The 17,851-nt window shown below is 42.2% G+C and overlaps 2 protein-coding genes across 2 annotated transcripts; one reads left to right on the top strand and one right to left on the bottom strand.

Annotated features, from left to right (window-relative positions):
* Window positions 1–3,067: 3,067 nt before the first annotated feature.
* gtf3ab (general transcription factor IIIA, b) lies at window positions 3,068–5,365 on the top strand. The gene is made up of 9 exons (XM_078281050.1): window positions 3,068–3,181; window positions 3,317–3,411; window positions 3,504–3,600; window positions 3,727–3,815; window positions 3,908–3,981; window positions 4,051–4,131; window positions 4,221–4,453; window positions 4,973–5,026; window positions 5,118–5,365. The coding sequence occupies exons 1-9, from the start codon at window positions 3,068–3,070 to the stop codon at window positions 5,250–5,252; spliced, it is 972 nt and encodes a 323-aa protein (XP_078137176.1). The 3' UTR covers window positions 5,253–5,365.
* A 117-nt stretch (window positions 5,366–5,482) lies between these two features.
* Window positions 5,483–17,237, bottom strand: lnx2a (ligand of numb-protein X 2a). The gene is made up of 11 exons (XM_078281049.1): window positions 17,139–17,237; window positions 14,220–14,778; window positions 11,020–11,255; window positions 10,742–10,879; window positions 10,351–10,550; window positions 9,531–9,944; window positions 9,234–9,407; window positions 8,581–8,758; window positions 8,264–8,489; window positions 7,743–7,901; window positions 5,483–6,270 (listed from the first exon to the last, which is right to left on the bottom strand). The coding sequence occupies exons 2-11, from the start codon at window positions 14,621–14,623 to the stop codon at window positions 6,135–6,137; spliced, it is 2,265 nt and encodes a 754-aa protein (XP_078137175.1). The 5' UTR covers window positions 14,624–14,778; window positions 17,139–17,237; the 3' UTR covers window positions 5,483–6,134.
* Between the last annotated feature and the right edge of the window lie 614 nt (window positions 17,238–17,851).

Genomic DNA, 17,851 nt, shown 5'->3' with positions numbered 1-17,851 from the left:
TCCCCACAACTTTTAGCAACCCTGTTCAAAATAAAAAAATTTGCTTTGAAAATAATTTATCATGCATTTTTAGTGCTTCAATTTTTATTTTTCAAGTGTGTATGAATCTATACTGTATTCTCCTTATAGCATAATCTGATCCACCCTGCCTATACATCTACAGTAAGTCCTTTGTATTTGTGTGTGTTCTCACAGATACACCAGAGTGTCATGTGTGGCACTGACTCATGAAAGTTACTGATTGAAGGAGGAAAAAGTAAACAGAGAGGGAGAGAAAGAGAAGGAAAACAAGCTAGGCAAAAAGGAGGGCAAAAAGACGAGGATGGTGGATAAAAGCCATGGAGCACTATGAACTCCTTAATCACACATGTTTGACACACACAGATTGAGTCTGTCAGCTCAGGCAGCAGCCGTATCGACCCAGGTTGTAACATATTAACCACACACACAGTAGATAATTGGATATGAACGCCGCTGATGCAAGAGGAGTAGTGTGTGGAAATGTTGCACCATATGAAATTTCACAATTATCAGCCTTGCTACCTCACCTGATTACACTTAATTTAAAGGGCAGGTTCACCCAAATCACAAAAACATGTTTTTTCACAAATCTTTAGTGTTATCAAGCCACATAAATATTTTTGGGCCTTGTGCCCAGATTTTAAGACATCTGAAAAATCTGAGGACAATGGGAATAAATGGGATTTAATTTAAAAAGGAAATGAAGTAGAAGTACTTAACATAAAATGAAATACTGAGGTAAACTACAAATACCTTCAATTTCCACCACATATGGAATTCCATTAATTTATTTTGTGTTGGGGTTAAGTCTTTAATTTAATTTTTTTTAAACACACATTTTGTAATTGAGAAAATATGTTTTTTGTAATTTGGGTGAACCAACCCTTTAAACTCTTTTCCTCAGAGTCATTTTTGTGACTGTGATGAAAGTGTGGGTGTGACAGTGTCTAGGCCCACACAGTGTGTGTGTGTGTGTGTGTGTGTGTGTGTGTGTGTGTGTGTTTGGGAAAGGCCTGGAGATTTGACAAAGGCACAAGGAAATCCCACTGCAGTCAAACAGAGTGCATGCTGTATCTGTGTGTGTGATAGGTGGAGTGATAGAGTCTGTGTGGTTATCAGAGACGGGGGGGGAGGCATGGTCATATATGTGGATATTGGGCCAGCTGTATTGATCCTGGCCCTGACAGCAGACATGTGGGGGGCAGATGAGAAGAGCAGGAGGCTGATAAAGGTGTCAACTGACCCAGGCATGCTTACCTGAAGCGTGGGAGGGCACCAAGGTAACGCCCCAACAGGCTCTCAATAGGCCTTATTCACAAAAGTCAGTCAAAGGTTTCACATGAGAGCATGGCATGGGCTCAGAGGGTGATCTCTAATGTTTGGACAAGCAGATAGTGTGATTGGATTGTCAGTGTCTCTGTCTTTTTTCTAGAGTCTTAAAATGTTTGTTTTTTGTTATCTAAAGCGAATCTATGTATGTTTCGATAGAAAGAATATCTCATACAAATGAAAAGTTGAATTCATTAATTCAAACAAATGCACAATCTTGCTCAGTTTAATACACTCAGGGGTGTTGCTGCTACAGGCTTACTTGGTCTGGTATGACCAGTAGCTAATGGTGGCTAGTCTTAGCTAATGTTAGCAAACTTTCAAAATAGATGTTACTGTATATCAGACATTGCTAACAGTTTGTTTTGTTGACTTTATGACTCTTCTTTAGTTGTACTGCTGTTACACAATGTTTTGGCATTTAACCAGAAGTTACAAAGTCTCGCTTTAAGCAGTTTGGTATAATCCTTAATAGGCTATTTAATTTTTTTTTAATTAACCATTTAATTAAATGGTAGTTTTAGCATTTACATTGACTTAAAGCAAAACTACTGGTATGTAACTTAAAAGAAAACTAAATGTCCTCTTCTGACAATTTAAAAGTTAATTGCATTTAAATAATAAAGGCACACTTGCTCAGTTTATTACACTCAGGAGTTTTGCTATAACCACTTCATCTGGTATGACCAGTAGCTCACGGCGGCTAATGTTAGCTAACGTTAGTTGAATATTGCTGAATAACTGAGTCAGTTACTGAGTCACATTTCTATGACTCTTCTCTACTTGTGCTACTGTTACACTAAGTTTTAGCATTTCCTTCAGTATTCTCCTATATAGTAATTGTAACTTGTGGCCACAGTGGCTACTGTTCAGCTAAAGTTAGTCTAGCTTTAATGTGAGACTGTGTAACCATTGCTGAACAGCGGCCACTGCCACTGTGCCTACGGGCGATTTAGCTAAGTGACAAAGTAATGTGTGTTATACAGCAAAATAGTGGTTCTTATTGTTTAATGAATTACATTTTCCTTTTGTAAGAGAAAATAATGGGCCATTTATATAGTCACATTGTGCAGGGCTGAGAAAGGTTGATTTTAGTTTCAGGTTTGTGGGTCACAAAGGATCTCACTCAAGATTACGTTCTGACAACAATAAAGCACACATATCAGAAAACAATATTGGAGGGTTGATAAGATTAGAGCAGTAAATTCTGTGTGTGATTAATGGAGACAGACGCCTCTCTCCCTGCTTGCACACACACACACACACACACACACACACACACACACACACACACACACACACAGCAGATAGGGATGCATACTGCAAGGAGCCTGGGTGACATTTTTAAAGCCTGAATCAATCAAGTGGAGGAAAGAGTCATAGACGTTATAATGTTTGAGTATCAATTGGATCACTATTAAACTCATGGGGCCTAAATCATCGAGTGTAGGTCACTGCTGAACATGAGGTTTTATAAGTATAGGTTTAAAAAAATCATATGCATTTGTTGTAGTAAAAATGTTAAAATATCAAATCTCTTGCATATGTTTTAGTTTCAGCGAGATAGGACACCCCCTTTTCCTGCTCTAATTGGTACATTCCAATAAGATAAATTAAGCACAGGTGGGCTGCTGGTTGTAGGCCAGTAAGTGTCCTGCCCCTTTACTACTAGTTTTGTCTGTGACCACAACACCACATCTGACATATCGTATTAAAGATGGGGGAGAGGTTGCAATGTCAAAAAAGCTACGTTTGCTCTTTTTTTGATTGTAAAGCTACATTTAGTAAGTCGTGGAAGCTAGAGGCTCATCTTTGCAAACACACAGGATTGGTAAGTGGCTCTGAACTGTTACAAGGCAAACGGAACAAATTATATAACAAGTACAGAGTAGACCCATAACAGTTGATATTGTGTTTTAATCTCCAGTTAACATTGTTGGGATTATGTGTCAAATGTTCCCCTCAGAAACCGTTCTCTTGTGAGAACTGTGACAAGAGCTTTTGCACTCGTTATCAACTCACCAGACATGAGCTCATTCACAGTGGGGAAAAGCCACACAAGTAAGCCACTTGATTCCTATTTGAAATGACTTGGATCAGTAAAATGTAACCATGGTGGTCTGTCTTGATCAGTTACCCGCTCTGGTCTCCAGGTGTCTGGCGGATGGATGCTCTGAGGCCTTTGTCACAAATACCAGAATGAAGAACCACATGGCTCGAGTTCACCAGCACAAGGAGAAGCAATATAAAGTAAAATAATCCTGAAGTTTTCTTTTGTTTGGGGTGTTTTTTTTTTTTTTTACTTTGTTGTATACAAGTAGTATGGAGTTTACTGTAATGATGTACTGGCTTGCTTTTGTTCCTATTCTTTTTCAGTGTGACCATCACGGCTGTGGAAAGGATTTCAACAAGAGGAACCAACTGAAAGCCCATATGTGTGAGCACCAACAGATTCTGCCATTTCAGTGAGTGGCTACAAATCTGATGCAAGAATAACTGAAATTTGTATCTATCTGTCCTTGGCCATCTCAAATCTGAACTTTATCTCTTGATGTAGTTGTACTTTCAGTGGCTGCACAAGAGAATTTCCCTCTCGTGGTAAACTGAAGCATCATGAGAGAGTGCATGAAGGTTGGTCGATAAACAGACCACTCTTATTTCTTTTTAATTGTATTGTGTTAACAAAACTCTCTGCTGCAGGTTACCCTTGTGAGAATGAAGCATGTTCTTTTCAGGGAAAGACGTGGACAGAATATCTGAAGCACCGAAAAGAACACAAAGGTATGAATGTAATGCAGGGAAGTGTTAGACTTTTTTTTTGTTGAATTGCACAAATGGCAAGCATATTTTAATGTCGTCTTTGTTCTCAGTCAAGGTGCCGTGTAGCGAGTGCAAAAAGCAGTTTAACAACACCTGGTTCTTGCACCAGCATGCGCTGCGTGTCCACTCTGGGGAGAGAAAGAAGCTGTCGTGCCCCAAGGAAGGGTGTGATAAAAAGTTCACTCGTCGCTTCAACTTGGAGAGTCACGTACTGGGAGACCATGAGGGCAAGAAGCCCTTTAGCTGTGCATTTGCTGGCTGTGGGAAGAGCTTCGCCATGAAGGTAAACCTGCACTTCTGTGATTTGACACATTGAATGTTAAATGTGTCAAATCACAAACTACTCTTTCAAAACTAGTGGTATCCAGTCATGCTGATAGTTTGGCTATTTACTTGCTAAATGATTTCCTGTATGCATGTTGACACTTTGCTGCAACCCCAATACAACAAGAGGAGAATGGAATTTAGTTTGTGGCGCTCGGAGTGATGAGAAACATTTCCTTGCAGCGATGGATAATCTAGACCTTGCTGTATGGCTTATTTTCCTCTACAGAGGGAATGGGTTAACCGTGTAACAGAATTGATTTTTGGCAAGGTGCACAGCTTACAAAATTTTCAAATTTTGTAGTGTTTTGAACACTACACACACTCAATTCAAGTAACTGTCATTATACTTGGGTGGTAAGTATTTCAAAAAGCAGGGCACAAAAACTGAACTATATACATGGCTAGTCACCATGAGAAGTGAGGTTGTTTGTAATTTCTAATAGTTTAGTTGGTAACTGGTCTCATTGTTAATCAGGAAAACCTGTGGCGACATGGAGCAGTGCATGACCCAGCAAAGAAAAAGGTGAAGGTAATGTGTCCTTGTCAACTTTTTCTTTATAGTAAATGTGACTTTCCTTTTTTGGTAGTACACATTTTTTAAATATTTGTTCCCCTTCCAGAAACTGCGTCCTAAAAAGAATCAGCCCTGGCGTGTGGCACAGCAGGTCAGACAGGCAGCTGCAGCCAATCAAGCGGAGATCGACAAGCTTGCTGCAAAGCTGCACAATACAACTTTGAAGGATAACAAATCTTGAGGCTGCATAATTGTATTAAATCGGCTTGGATGTGTTCATTAATGGTGAAGCAAATCACAATTTTTCTGTTTATTTTTTTTTTTGTGCAAATATGAAAATAAAGCCTCATTAATACAGCAGTACCATACTAGCAATCTTTCCAGTTACTGAACGGCCTCCTGCTCATAACTGCCTTCCAACAGACAATTCCCACAAGCAAAGTGGAAAAGCGCACTGAAGAACCATTAGTCCTTGGAAGGAAATGTTTATTAAACAAACAGAACACACACTGACACACGTATAAAACTCCAGCTGATGGGACCGCTGGTTGTCATGGTGATGAGGCCTAAGGGCAGTTGAGCCCCCAGGGTGTGGCAGGTTTCTAATAAGGCCTGAGGCTTATTCAGCTGGATACAGCGCTGGTGTTGCCAATTAATCTTGATTATTAAAGTGATTACAGGTAATTATCCTAGATGACAAAGGATAACGGCTACTTTTTAAATTTTTAATCTATCTCTACCTGCAACGATGCATCCACCTGAATACAGCCCTGGATTCTACAACTGCCTGGTGCGGTGAACACAGCACAGATCGCCTGTTAACAGTTGCAGTACCACTTCTCCCAGCGGGAGTGATGACAACATGACCATATGAACACAGCAGTGTGTTTGAGTGCAGTCTGTCGAGTGACGTGGCACGATTTGGATCAGTTCCCACCTGGTCAAGACAGCCTTGGTCCTGCTGGGTCTACTACAGTTCTGAATGCTTTTGGTCCTGGATTAAGCCCGGTATGGAGCGATGTACAGTAGCGTGTACCAGTTCACTTTGGCCAAGGTCATTCCCAATATAGAACATTCTGGGTGGACTCTGTGTGGTGCGCAGGCTGCTTATAGTCTGGCTCAGCTACACCAGGCTGCCAGGCCAGGAGACCACAGTAAGCGCCACCCGGCTGCGCTGCTCCTTCAGCATGGGCACCAGCGCTGAGTGGCTCATTCCTGCTGTCGACAGGCTGTTGACTGCCACGATCATGTCACCACACCTAGGGTGACACCAAGAGACAGGTCAGTATGGATTATAAACAGGACCTGACAGCTTGGAGTGACGTGCCATCCAAATAGCTCTACATTATGGAACATCATATGAAGACATTAAAGATGACGGAAACATATGGTGTGACAGGAAGGCTGAAAATACAGCAAAAAGTAGGTTTATTTGTTAATGTCGACAATTATCCCTGATATTAGTCAACTAATCAATGAACAGTGAATAAGCAAAAATACCAAAGGTTGATGGTTCAATATTTACTGTTTTTTTTATAGTCTTCTCTAATAGTAAAGTGAATATATATTTCTGTTAATTAGATCAAACAAGCCATTTGAAGACATCACCTTGGGCTCTGGGAAATTGTGATGGGGATTGTCTGACATTTTACAGACCTAACAATAATGAATCAAGGAAATAATCAGCACTTTTATTAATATTGAAAAGAATTGTTAGTTGCAGTTAGTAAACCACAAATGCATTTGTGCACTGGTCGATCCTCTCTCTAGCCCTGAGTCCGTTATAGCAAACATCACTCAAACAAGAGTAAATAGTTTATTTGTTGGACTATTTTCAGACGTGGATTAATACACATTTAGTATTCTAGTGAGTATTTACAGCAGCAGGACGTTGTATGAAGGATGGACTCAAAATAAACTACAGTGGTCATGTTTATTATAATAGTTAAGCTTTGGCTTCACAGACAGTACTTAGTAGGAACAATGTATTGCTGGTTTTGGTCTTTTCGTATAATTTGATGGCAATAGTAAATATATAGATTATTTTAGAAGAGAATGGCCTATAGCTTATAGTTTTTATACTGCAGGGACAGACATGATGCAGAAAAAAGGAAGACCCAGGGGTTAAATGTAACCCCAGTTTAGTTGTGGGAAATTACATTTAACAGAAATGCTATCTTTGGGACATGCTCTGAAACTTTCAGATTAATAAGAGAATCCCCCAGAGAGCAGAGGTGCCCATTTACTAAATGTTTCATCTCCATTTTGAAATGCAGAACAGGGTTTAGCCGGATTTTAACCTACAATAGATAATGTATTCATATCATTTTATATCATATTCATATCCCATGTGTACAAAGATAGGGTCAAACAGAATCAAATTTGGTTTCTTTGTAGCTGTTTGCATTATGACAATAGTTAATATATGACAGAGTTGGTATGAAGTTCAGTATATAAATGAAACCTTATTTACTAATAGAAAATGCTCAAACAAATTGGTATTCTATCTTGAATCTAAATGGTCATCATGCAGTTGTTTCATATTAAAAAGGTACATTTAATAGTTAATACGGCTTTGTTCTTGTAATGCACTCTGTAGGCGTGGCCTATCATCACGCCACTCTTAACAATTAACTACTGGGGGTCACAGTTTATCTACCTGCTAATTCACCACTATGTCACTGCTAACAGAAGCCACAGACAGACACATGAAGAACAACTGATCACTCACTTGAGGCGACCATCGTAGTACGCAGGTGTGCCGAGGACAATGGTCTTGATAAAGAACGCCTGGTTGCCGTGACTTTCCTCGTATCCCCCAACAATGCTGAAGCCCCAGCTGCCCGGGTGGTTCCTGCGCAGTACAATCTCATGACTACTGTGCAGGTAGCTGCAAGAAGAAAACAGAGAGCAGAGTGAAGGAGGGCTGATGGGAACAGATGGGAAAATATCCGCTTACCCCACTGCAACTATCTACGTAAGTGGGATAATTTCACCTCCAAACATGTTTCAAAAAAATTCTAAAAGCAAGTACTAGTATAGCCAGTTAAACCACAATACCCTTTTTTAAAATGATAATCAGTTGTTTGAAGTCCTCTAAATAAATGCACGTCTTGCAATTTGTAAATAATTATCAAGTGACATCCAGTCATAGCAATGCATCAAAGCATTTCATCATTATAGTACTCACACGTGACAAAAGCACATTTAAATCCAGAACTATACAATATTTGAAGACAAATATGTGCTCACCTGGGTAAGCCCAGCCACATGACCCATGAGGGGGACCAGTTGGCATCAAAGTCACTGTCATGTGTGTGAGGCAGCAGCTCGTCATGGTCGGGCTCTTCCACCATGCTGACCTCCAGCACCCGCAGCTGGACTGAGGGCGAGGCAGCGCTGGCCTTCAGGGTGCCCACGGCCTCACTGTGGCTCAGGTAGGTTAAGTCCTGCCCGTTGATACTCAGCAGGACATCACCTGAAAAAGAGAGGAGGGAGACGCTGCAATTTCTGATGTAATGTTTGATCAGAATTGGTCTCGTTACCGTCATTTCGGAGGGAGTGCTCACCTCGTTTGATTCTCCCGTCCCTCGACAAGCAGCCGTGTGGTTGGACGCTGGTCACAAAGATTGGCAGCTCCCCGCTCTTACTGCCCCGCCCTCCAGCGACAGTCATGCCTAGAGACTCGAGGGGCTCCTTCTTCACAGTGATGTGTTTCTCCTTACAGGTCACACACTGGGAAAGGTCCTGGGTATAATCACAAGAGGCAACACACACAAACACAGGTTCAGTCACAGAAAATGTCTATTCACAAGTTCTTCAGTCTACTTACAGTCTTTGCACATCATTTTCAGTTTTATAGATTTTCACCAAGACATTTTCACCAGAAAAGTTTAGTTTAAACTAGTTTTAAACTAGTTTAAACTGATTTTCATCTCAGAAAAATACCTCCACTAATAAAAAAGTAAAGAAATGTAGTCCTAAAAATGTATAAAAGCAAAAAAATTTTTTTAATACAAATTCAAGTTCTAAGGTCTAATTTTCACGCTAATGTTTATATTAACGATAATGATTCAACAATAAATAGATAGGCAGATAGGGACGCATACTGCAAGACGCCTGGGTGACAGTTTCAAAGCCTGAATCAATCAATGTGGAGGAAAGAGTCATGGACGTTCATAATGTTTGAGTATCAATGGGATCACTATTAAACTCTGCTCACTCTGTGAGTGCTGGTGCGGGAGAGGTGTGAGGGCACAGGACTTGGAGTAGAGCTGTGGTTAGGCAGGAAGTGATCAAGGCAGTAGAGGTCTCTGGTGGAGCTTGATTTTGGCGGTGGAGGAGGAGTTGGTTTGGTGGGTCGGCCAATCAGCAGGTGGACTCGCTCTCCGCTGGCCTAGGCAGACAGAGTTAGTCTTTTAGGGACTTTATTTCTCACTCACATTTCCTACTTTGTTGTTCATGTTTAACTTAAAATAACAATACCAAAAGAAGCCTTAATGACCAAATGCATCTCCACCTGTATGATCTGTGCAGCCTGCTCCGGGGTGCCGTGGCGTAGGTCCTGGTCGTTGACAGCCAACACGCGGTCGTTACTCCGCAGTCTGCCATCCTTTGCTGCCAGGCCTCCCTCCAACAGATCCAACACAAACACTCCTGACTCATCTGTTCGCCGTACCAGCTTAATGCCGAGCTGCTCTGTTGAGTCCCGCTTGTGCAGGGTGATTCTCAGGGTGGCGGGGCTGGACGGGGCACCCTCTGGGGTGGAGCAGGGGGCGTGGGGCACAGCTGGGGTGGAGGAGGAAGAGGAGGGAGGCGCCCGGGAGGCACAACGACGCTCCCTAAGCACAGTCAGCTGCAAAGTGGTGCAAGGACGTGCAAGTGTAGAGCGAGCAAAACTGTGGGGGACGTTACTGATGTCCATGTTGTTCACCTTGTAATAAAGATATGTCAAAGGAAATTATGGACAATTAATGTTCAAACCTGCATTAATTGATTTTTTTTTTTGGTCATTGACATTATATTATATATATAATATATATATTAATAATAATAGAAAGTTGATTTAAGAAAAAAGTGAACAAGATATTTTGTGAGGTATAGGAAAGAAAAAATATCAAGAAATGATTCAGATAATAAAACTCAATTTAACAAATAAAAAAGGTAGTAAATTACTAATATAATATACAATACTATAAACTGATACTACTGTTTGCCCTAACAGCTACTGTTAACATGAATATTGTGTAAAAACAACCACTAATAGTTAAAGTGAAGCCAAAAGAATGTTTTGGAAGCTCCAGTCTTGTATGAAAATAAGGTAGAGCGATTGGTTTTACCTGTAGTATCTGATCCCCAGCCAGCAGCCTCCCGTCTCGTGCAATGACCCCGTCTCTGTACACTTCCTGAATCACGATGTTAATGAGAGGCGTCTCGTTTCCCCCCACGACGCTGATGCCCAGCTCAACATACGGGTTTGCCCGGTGGACCTCTATGGCAGTTATCTCTCCTTCAGGAAGCGAGGGCAACTTCACACAGCCTTTATTGACACACAAATCACATCACACAGCTGCATTTCAGAATCTAATTTCCACATCTTCCTAATGTTGCCTGAATGTGATTATCCTGTCGTTACAGCTCTTACAATTGCAAGAAGCTGCAATATCACAGATCTCTAGTATTCAGCCCTTTAGAAAGATGCTCAGTCAAGTGGAGGAAGTGATGTCATACCCTCTTCAGCGGAGAGAGGCGGAGACTCAGGGCAGTCCCAGCCAGAGGAGGTGGAGCTGACAGAGCGGTGGAGGTGGATGCAGGGATTACTGAGGGGCCGCTTCACCCTGGGGACCACACACTCCAACCCTACCACACCTAAAGACAGATCGACATGAAGAGATGGATGCCATTTCTGCTGGGTCTTATCAATAGAATTCTTCTCAGTCTAAACTGTATTGACATTATTGACAATCTAAATCTCTTCACTTCGCACAAAGGACAGTGGGTCCACTCACTTTCTTCCTCCGTGCTCTCCTCAAAGGCAGGGTTGTCGAGGCCGGCGTCGTCCATCCACACGGGCCCATTGCCGCTGGTGTTATTAGGTCCGGAGGGTGGAGAGGGTGTGCGGCCCCTTAGGTCTGTCTGTGGGGAGCGGGGAGACTTGGGAGGGCTGGATACCATTGCTCGCTCATCCCCGCTCTCACATCGCGGGCCGTCCACGCTCGTCTGCTGACACCTCGTCCCGGGACACCTTTCACCAAGCAACAGGCGTCAGTTTGTTAGTCCATCTGACATGTAAAGAAAATCAGGTTCAGCATCAGTTAATTTAATGTGATGCAATTGATCCCATCAGGGAGAGTCTATTTTCTCCTTAGAGAAGGTCAGAGTGCAGGGTCACGTGTAGCTGGGAGGGATTCAGTGAGTAAAGTGAAAAAGTAATTTTTGTAGGAAAGTTCCCAATGGTGGAGGCACACTGAACTGTCACGGATTAGAGAGATCATTGCTGCTCTGATCTTGATTTCTTTATATACATTTGATGTTGGGCTTGACTAAAAAAATCATACAAGTATATATATATATATATGTGCATATATGACCATGTGTATATTGCGTATATCTTTATGCTTTCCATGTCAGACACGTCTGTACATGTGCAGGCTGTGAAAACACGTTTTCTATCAATAATTCTTTTTTTAATAAATCAATCCATTTATACTAGAAAAGAGTGACAAATGTCTATCACAATTTTCCAAACTCCACAATGTCTTGTGAGTGTGCTTGCTTCGACTAACCAACCATCTAAAACCTGAAGATATTCAATTTACAATGCTATAAAACAGAGAAACTCAGCAAATACTCACATTTGAGGAGTTAAAACCAGCATAAGTTAGGCATTTTTGCTTATTATAAATTACTTAAATGATTGGATAATAACATATAATAGGTCAGTCGCAAAAAGTTCAGCCACTCAGAGATGTTCTTTCCATGAAAACAAACAACTCTGGAGGAGACGGATGCATCAATTCTGTCCCACAAATAGAAAGTCTTCACTGAAAGACAATTAAAAATAAACTCAGACAGACTCAAGGGATCAATGTGGTCTCACCCTTAATTGACTCTGAAGTATTTACTGTAAGTGGCCGCTATGTGCTGGTTGCATTATTAAATGCTTCTAAGAAAAACAGGACCATGGAAAACAGATATTGCTGTCCCACAATAATTTTCCCTTGCAATATTTAAACTAGAGAACTAGTCAACCACAGGTGTTGTAATGCTATGTGGCCATTTTACGCTTACCATTTCTTGTCTAATTTCTAACTCTCTTTCACATCTACTGTACCTTTGACCGTTTCCAAAGCGAAGAAGAAATAGTTTTGAGAGGAAACTTTTTTAACCAATATGTAATGAGCTTGACAGGTTGAGCTCATATTAAGGCTTCAATTCCAGTTCTTTGGTTCAGGAACAGTGAAAGCGCCTCAGTTCTCACACGTACACACCATCAGTAACAAGATCAACCTGCCCACCTTGACCACCGTGGAACACTGTGGTCTGGCTGGCACTCTCGTCTTTTAATCTAATGTCCAGTGACCGATCCCTATCGTGGCTAATGTCAGCTAACGCTGGCTAAATTTAGACAGATATTGCTGTGTTACCACCATTATTAACCAAGTCAGTTTAAATAACTCTTCTCTACTCATTCTACTGTTACACTATGTTTTACCATTTACTGTTTCGTAATTGTAACTTGTAGCTACAGGGGTCGTCATTCAGCAAAAGTTTATCTCGCTTAAAGGACACAAAGTACCGTAAGTGGCAGCGGTCTCCTGTAAAAACAGCTGACTCAGAAAAGCTTTTAACACCTTGTTAGTGATAGCTTGTTAGTGTGAGCTTGTTAAGGTTAAATCTCCTTGACTTAACTAAGGTGTTGCCATCAATAAGCAAGCGTCAAAACACCAATGGCTCCTTAGCAACAGACACCATCTTAAAAAAAAAAAAAAAACTATATAGAAGTTTGCTCCCAAATCAATAATGGTGATTATAGTAAAGCAAAGTAAAATTGCTCTATGCTGCGTATATTCTCCAAGCACTTTTACACTACTTCCATCCATGTAACAGCCTAACCTGGGTTACCCTATGGCCACACACACACACACACACACACACACACACACACACACACACACACACACACACACACACACACACACACACATCTTGCATTTCAGTGCAGGACAGGGCAACAGAGAACGCAAGAAAGAGAGAGCAAGAAATAAATTAAATTGAGAGACACACAGAAGGAAATGTAGAGGAGACCAGTGAGAGAATGGTGCCATTGTGCCATCCCAAGTCCCGCTGACCCACATCCACACTCACCACAGGCCAGGGTTGCCTTTGGCTGTCTCACAGAAGAAATGGTTGAAAAGGTCCCTGGTGTTGAAGTTGCTCAGCATGATTGCAGAATGAGAACATGGAGCTCCTGGTCAGCCAACCCATGACTGCTGTAGGGAACCACTAATCCCCCGTCACATGACCTACAGCCAAATAATCCCCTCAGGGTCTCACAGCACCTGGTCCAAATGGGCCAAAAGCCAAAGAGTGAACCCCTTGAGGTTAAGGATGGTGGGTAAGTCTAACCATTTTGGACTAAGAACTATGACATCTCTAAAAGTTCCTGACAAAAACAAGCCAATCGTGAGGATGGAGAGGTTTCGAATGCAACTTTTCAAAGTTATACAAAGGTTACTAGAGTTGTCTTCATTATCAATTAATCTGTCAATTACTTTCTCCATGAATGTTTTTTTTAGAAAATGGAACAACGTTACAATTTCCCAGAGCCCAAAGTGATGTGTTCAACTTGCTTGTTTCCTCTGACCAACCATTCAAAACCAAAATGTTTACTACTATAGAAGAGTAAACCAGCAAATTCACACTCCTCAGAAGCTAGAACCAATGAATTGTTGGCATTTTTGTGAGTAAACCTAAACGAGTAATCATTAGCTACTGTTGCCGATTCATTGTCTGTCGATCGACTAATCGATTCATTTACTAATCCTTTCAGATATGAAGGTAAACACTAGTAATTATTGTCTTTGGTAATTTTCTGATTGATTCCAATACAGCTACAATAAAGCTACATTATCTGTATAAGGCTTATGAAATCCTGGTTGCCTCATGAAAGCATGAATCTATTATGCGTGTATGTAAGCTTTATTACCTGTGCTTGAGGTGTGCCTCCAGGTCACATCGTGGCATGCTGAGGGAGCAGACTGGGGTCAAAGGGCAGGAGACGGACAGCTTGTCCAGCAGCTTGTGCACCAGTATGCTGGATCTGCGGCACGCCTGTAGTTGCAGCCGTGTCCTGTCCAGCGGGCAGAAGTCCCTCTCCTGAAGGAAGCTACGCAGGCAGCGGGCACAGAAAGTGTGTCCGCACGGCGTGTCCAGTGGCTGCACCAGTGGCTGCAGGCAGATGTGGCACACAAGGTCGTCGTCCACTTCCAGACGGTAGTTGTAAAGGTGGTTCTCCCAGCTGCGGTGGATCTGGCCACACTCAGGACACAGAGCCTCTAAGGCTGGCTCCACTGGCCCGGCTAGACCCACCTCGCAGCCTGGGCTGCCCATCTCTGCTCCTTTGACACAACTCAGCTTTGGCACAAATGACTCCAGTGGGGCTGCAGTGTTGGGAAGGGGCACAGGCACTCCTATCCCATAAGCTTCACAGAATGAAGAAGTTTCAGAGAGGACAGATGCCCCCCAGTGGCTGATGGCACATCACCCTGCAGGTCAGAGGGCAACGAAAGAGGGTTAAACAGCTGTTTCAGAAAAACAACAAGTGTCTGATTATGTGCTGGTGCATTTATTTATGTGGCAAATGCTTTGTGCACGTGGGCCCACGTGTCAGCATGAGATCGAGGGTGGCAATGTGTGTGTGTGTGTGTGTGTGTGTGTGTGTGTCAGTGAGTGTGCTGAGATTATGTATTGCTGCTCCTGTCCACTAATCTGGCAGTATAATCTCTCTTTTGCTCTCGCCTGCTGCAATCTTCCAATTCCACAGAGAGGGAATTATCTGGAATTGAGGCAGAGAGAGGACACAGATCAGAGGAAGTGGGATTGGAAAAGCAACAGGGAGGGAAACCAACCAGGGGTAGAAAGGAGCAGAGGCAGAGCGAGGAAGACGAACAAGAGATAAGAGGAGGGGCGAAAGAGATAAGTGGAATGTAAAAATCTGAAAGAGGCATGAAACAAGAAAAGGAAAATGAGACAGAAGAGAGGATGTGTGAGGCTCTGAAAGGCAGTCACATCCATGAAAGAGATGAAAACAAAACAGACAAGAAGATAAATGTATAAATTCTTTACACACTTGATATTTCTGGTTCAAGCCATGAACAGTAGATGCACTCAGTCTCCTCTGCAACAGAAAGAGAACATGCCTAAAGCAAAGCCTTGAAATATAGCACTCCACGAGGGGAGTGAGTCCCCAGAGCTAATGCACTGTGTGCGCTCATCATTTCCACAGTGTTTCGCATCCAAAGCTACTCAGACCTTCAGACGCTCTATTAGCCGAGCCCCTGTGGGCATGATGCAATCAGTGGACAGCAGAGGGCGTGCCTAAGCTCACAGCAGGCCAGCCAAGCCACAGTGACTACCTGGCTCTATTGCAGCGGGGGTCTGCTCTTGTCTCCATGACGACCTGGAGCCTGTTCTGTTCAGTGGGGCTTGACATTCAGAGTGTAGCCGGAGAAGGATGCAGAGGAGCCACACAAGAGATGCGTTTCTCTCAATAGGATGCTCTGCTCCTCCCTGGTACAGCCTGAAAGCTTGTCAGAGAGCGCAGACGATGATGAGAGCCCCCTTTTTTTAGCTGCTTTATTCGTCTCATCTCTGTAGCTACCCATTTCTGTGACAACCTGTCTGATCCTGTCTCCTTGGCTACTGGACCGGTAGTTACTTATTTCAGCCTCCTTTAAGTACGTGCTCCTGTCTGTGTGTGACTGGCTGCTTCTGTCTCTATCCCGCAGCTGGACATGAATTAATCATGAGGACACAAGGCTTCTCTGTTCCTATAACAAAGATGTGACATCACCACATCACACACACATTCACACACAGACTTGTAGACATGCAAGTATAAGTCTATAAGCAAAAACACATAGGCCTACACATCATGCTCAAGCTTTTTAGGTACCAGATCCTGCTAAAAGCCTTTATTAATAAGTAAAGTCTTCAGGTTTTCACTGTGGCAGCAGTTTAGAGCCCAGCCATGAAAAGCACTTAAATCTATTTTAAACATATCTGGACTCTGTAGCAACAGATTCTTTTACACAAGTCAAATGAAGACTAGCAAATGCTTGTGAAATATCTCTCTTTTAATCCCTCTGTGTGTGTGTGTGTGTGTGTGTGTGTGTGTGTGTGTGTGTGTGTGTGTGTGTGTGTGTGTGTGTGTGTGTGAGTCCAAGGCCATGCTGTTATTGTCATTGCACTGCTTTCTATATGAATAAATACCAGACTTGGCCCTGCACCTGTCTCTGCTATTTATTTTTTATTTTTCAGAGATGACAATCTAATCTTACAACACAAGACAAGCCATGAACAATCTCGCCTGCAGGAATGGCATTTTCAAATATGATGAGATGATGTTTTAGGCCACAGATTTAAAATCTTAGGTCCTGTCGGCTTAGCCTACATTTTCATAAACCCCCATCTCATCGTCTCTTGTCTTAACAAAATCTAGAAAGGCTGATCGCACTTGCACAGGCCTGCTGCTCTGCGAGGTCTGTTGCAATAAGCAGCTTTTTTTTCCCCACAACAGTCAGACATTCAGTGATAACAACAAAAACTGACACTGATTAAATTGATAATTCAAATCATTTTTTTCCACTGTCATAGTCCTAATTTACCATGGCAACGAACCAACTGAAGTGTCATGATTTATAAGATACCCGAAGGCGTTGAACACATTTGTTTAGGCAAGAGCATTTTTGAAATCATTGCCCCCATCTGTCTGACTCCATCCCACCCTCCACAAGCGGAAAAGCTAGGACAGATGAAGCGACAATGGCAATATCAATGCAAAGCCATGCAGCCACACACTGACACCGTTCAAAGAGGCACTGAATATAAGCAGATGTAACATTACCTACTCCGGCCGCTCCTCCGCGCCGTGCAGTCCGGCCCCAAAAAGGGGGATGATTATTAGCTGCGGGACCTCAATCACGCATTCACTGCAACGGCTCGTTCCGCAAACCCGCACGAAAACGCCCCCGTGCCTTTGACGGCGCTGACCCCGCCTACTACTGTCCGTCAACTGGCCTGGGCGGGGCCTGTGGCTGTCAATCCCAGCCAGAGCAGACTTAGGGGTGGCTCGTAAAGACCTGCTCAAAAATAAAAATCCCAACAATGGGATTTTTGTAATGTTGTACAATTTTACATTTATTAAATATAATATTGCAGATTAGTTTTTTGGTAATGGTGATGTTGTTGTTTTTAATAAAAGGTTTTAGTTTATCTGTCAGTTATGCATGTTAATAGGATGTGTCTGATAATGTGCATTGTTATAGCCTAGTTACTTTCAAGATTAAGAAATTTGCATACAAAACATAAACGTCAATTTCTAAAATACGATGCAGCTGATAGGCCTATATTAAACTGTCCAAAGTAGGCTAGTTAACATAGCTCATTAAACAACATTAACGTTGCTGACATATTGATGCATCACCAATAATAATGATAATGTGTAGTCTACTCAACCTATTTTTACTTATGTAAAAAACTTTCTTTCTTTTTTTTTATTGTGAGAATTGTATAACATTGCTGCTTTTACTTTAGGTAAAGGAATAGGCTACTGAATAC

This window comes from Sander vitreus, chromosome 22, assembly GCF_031162955.1.
Source record: "Sander vitreus isolate 19-12246 chromosome 22, sanVit1, whole genome shotgun sequence".
Taxonomy (NCBI): domain Eukaryota; kingdom Metazoa; phylum Chordata; class Actinopteri; order Perciformes; family Percidae; genus Sander; species Sander vitreus.
This window is presented reverse-complemented; position numbering and strand designations above follow the sequence as displayed.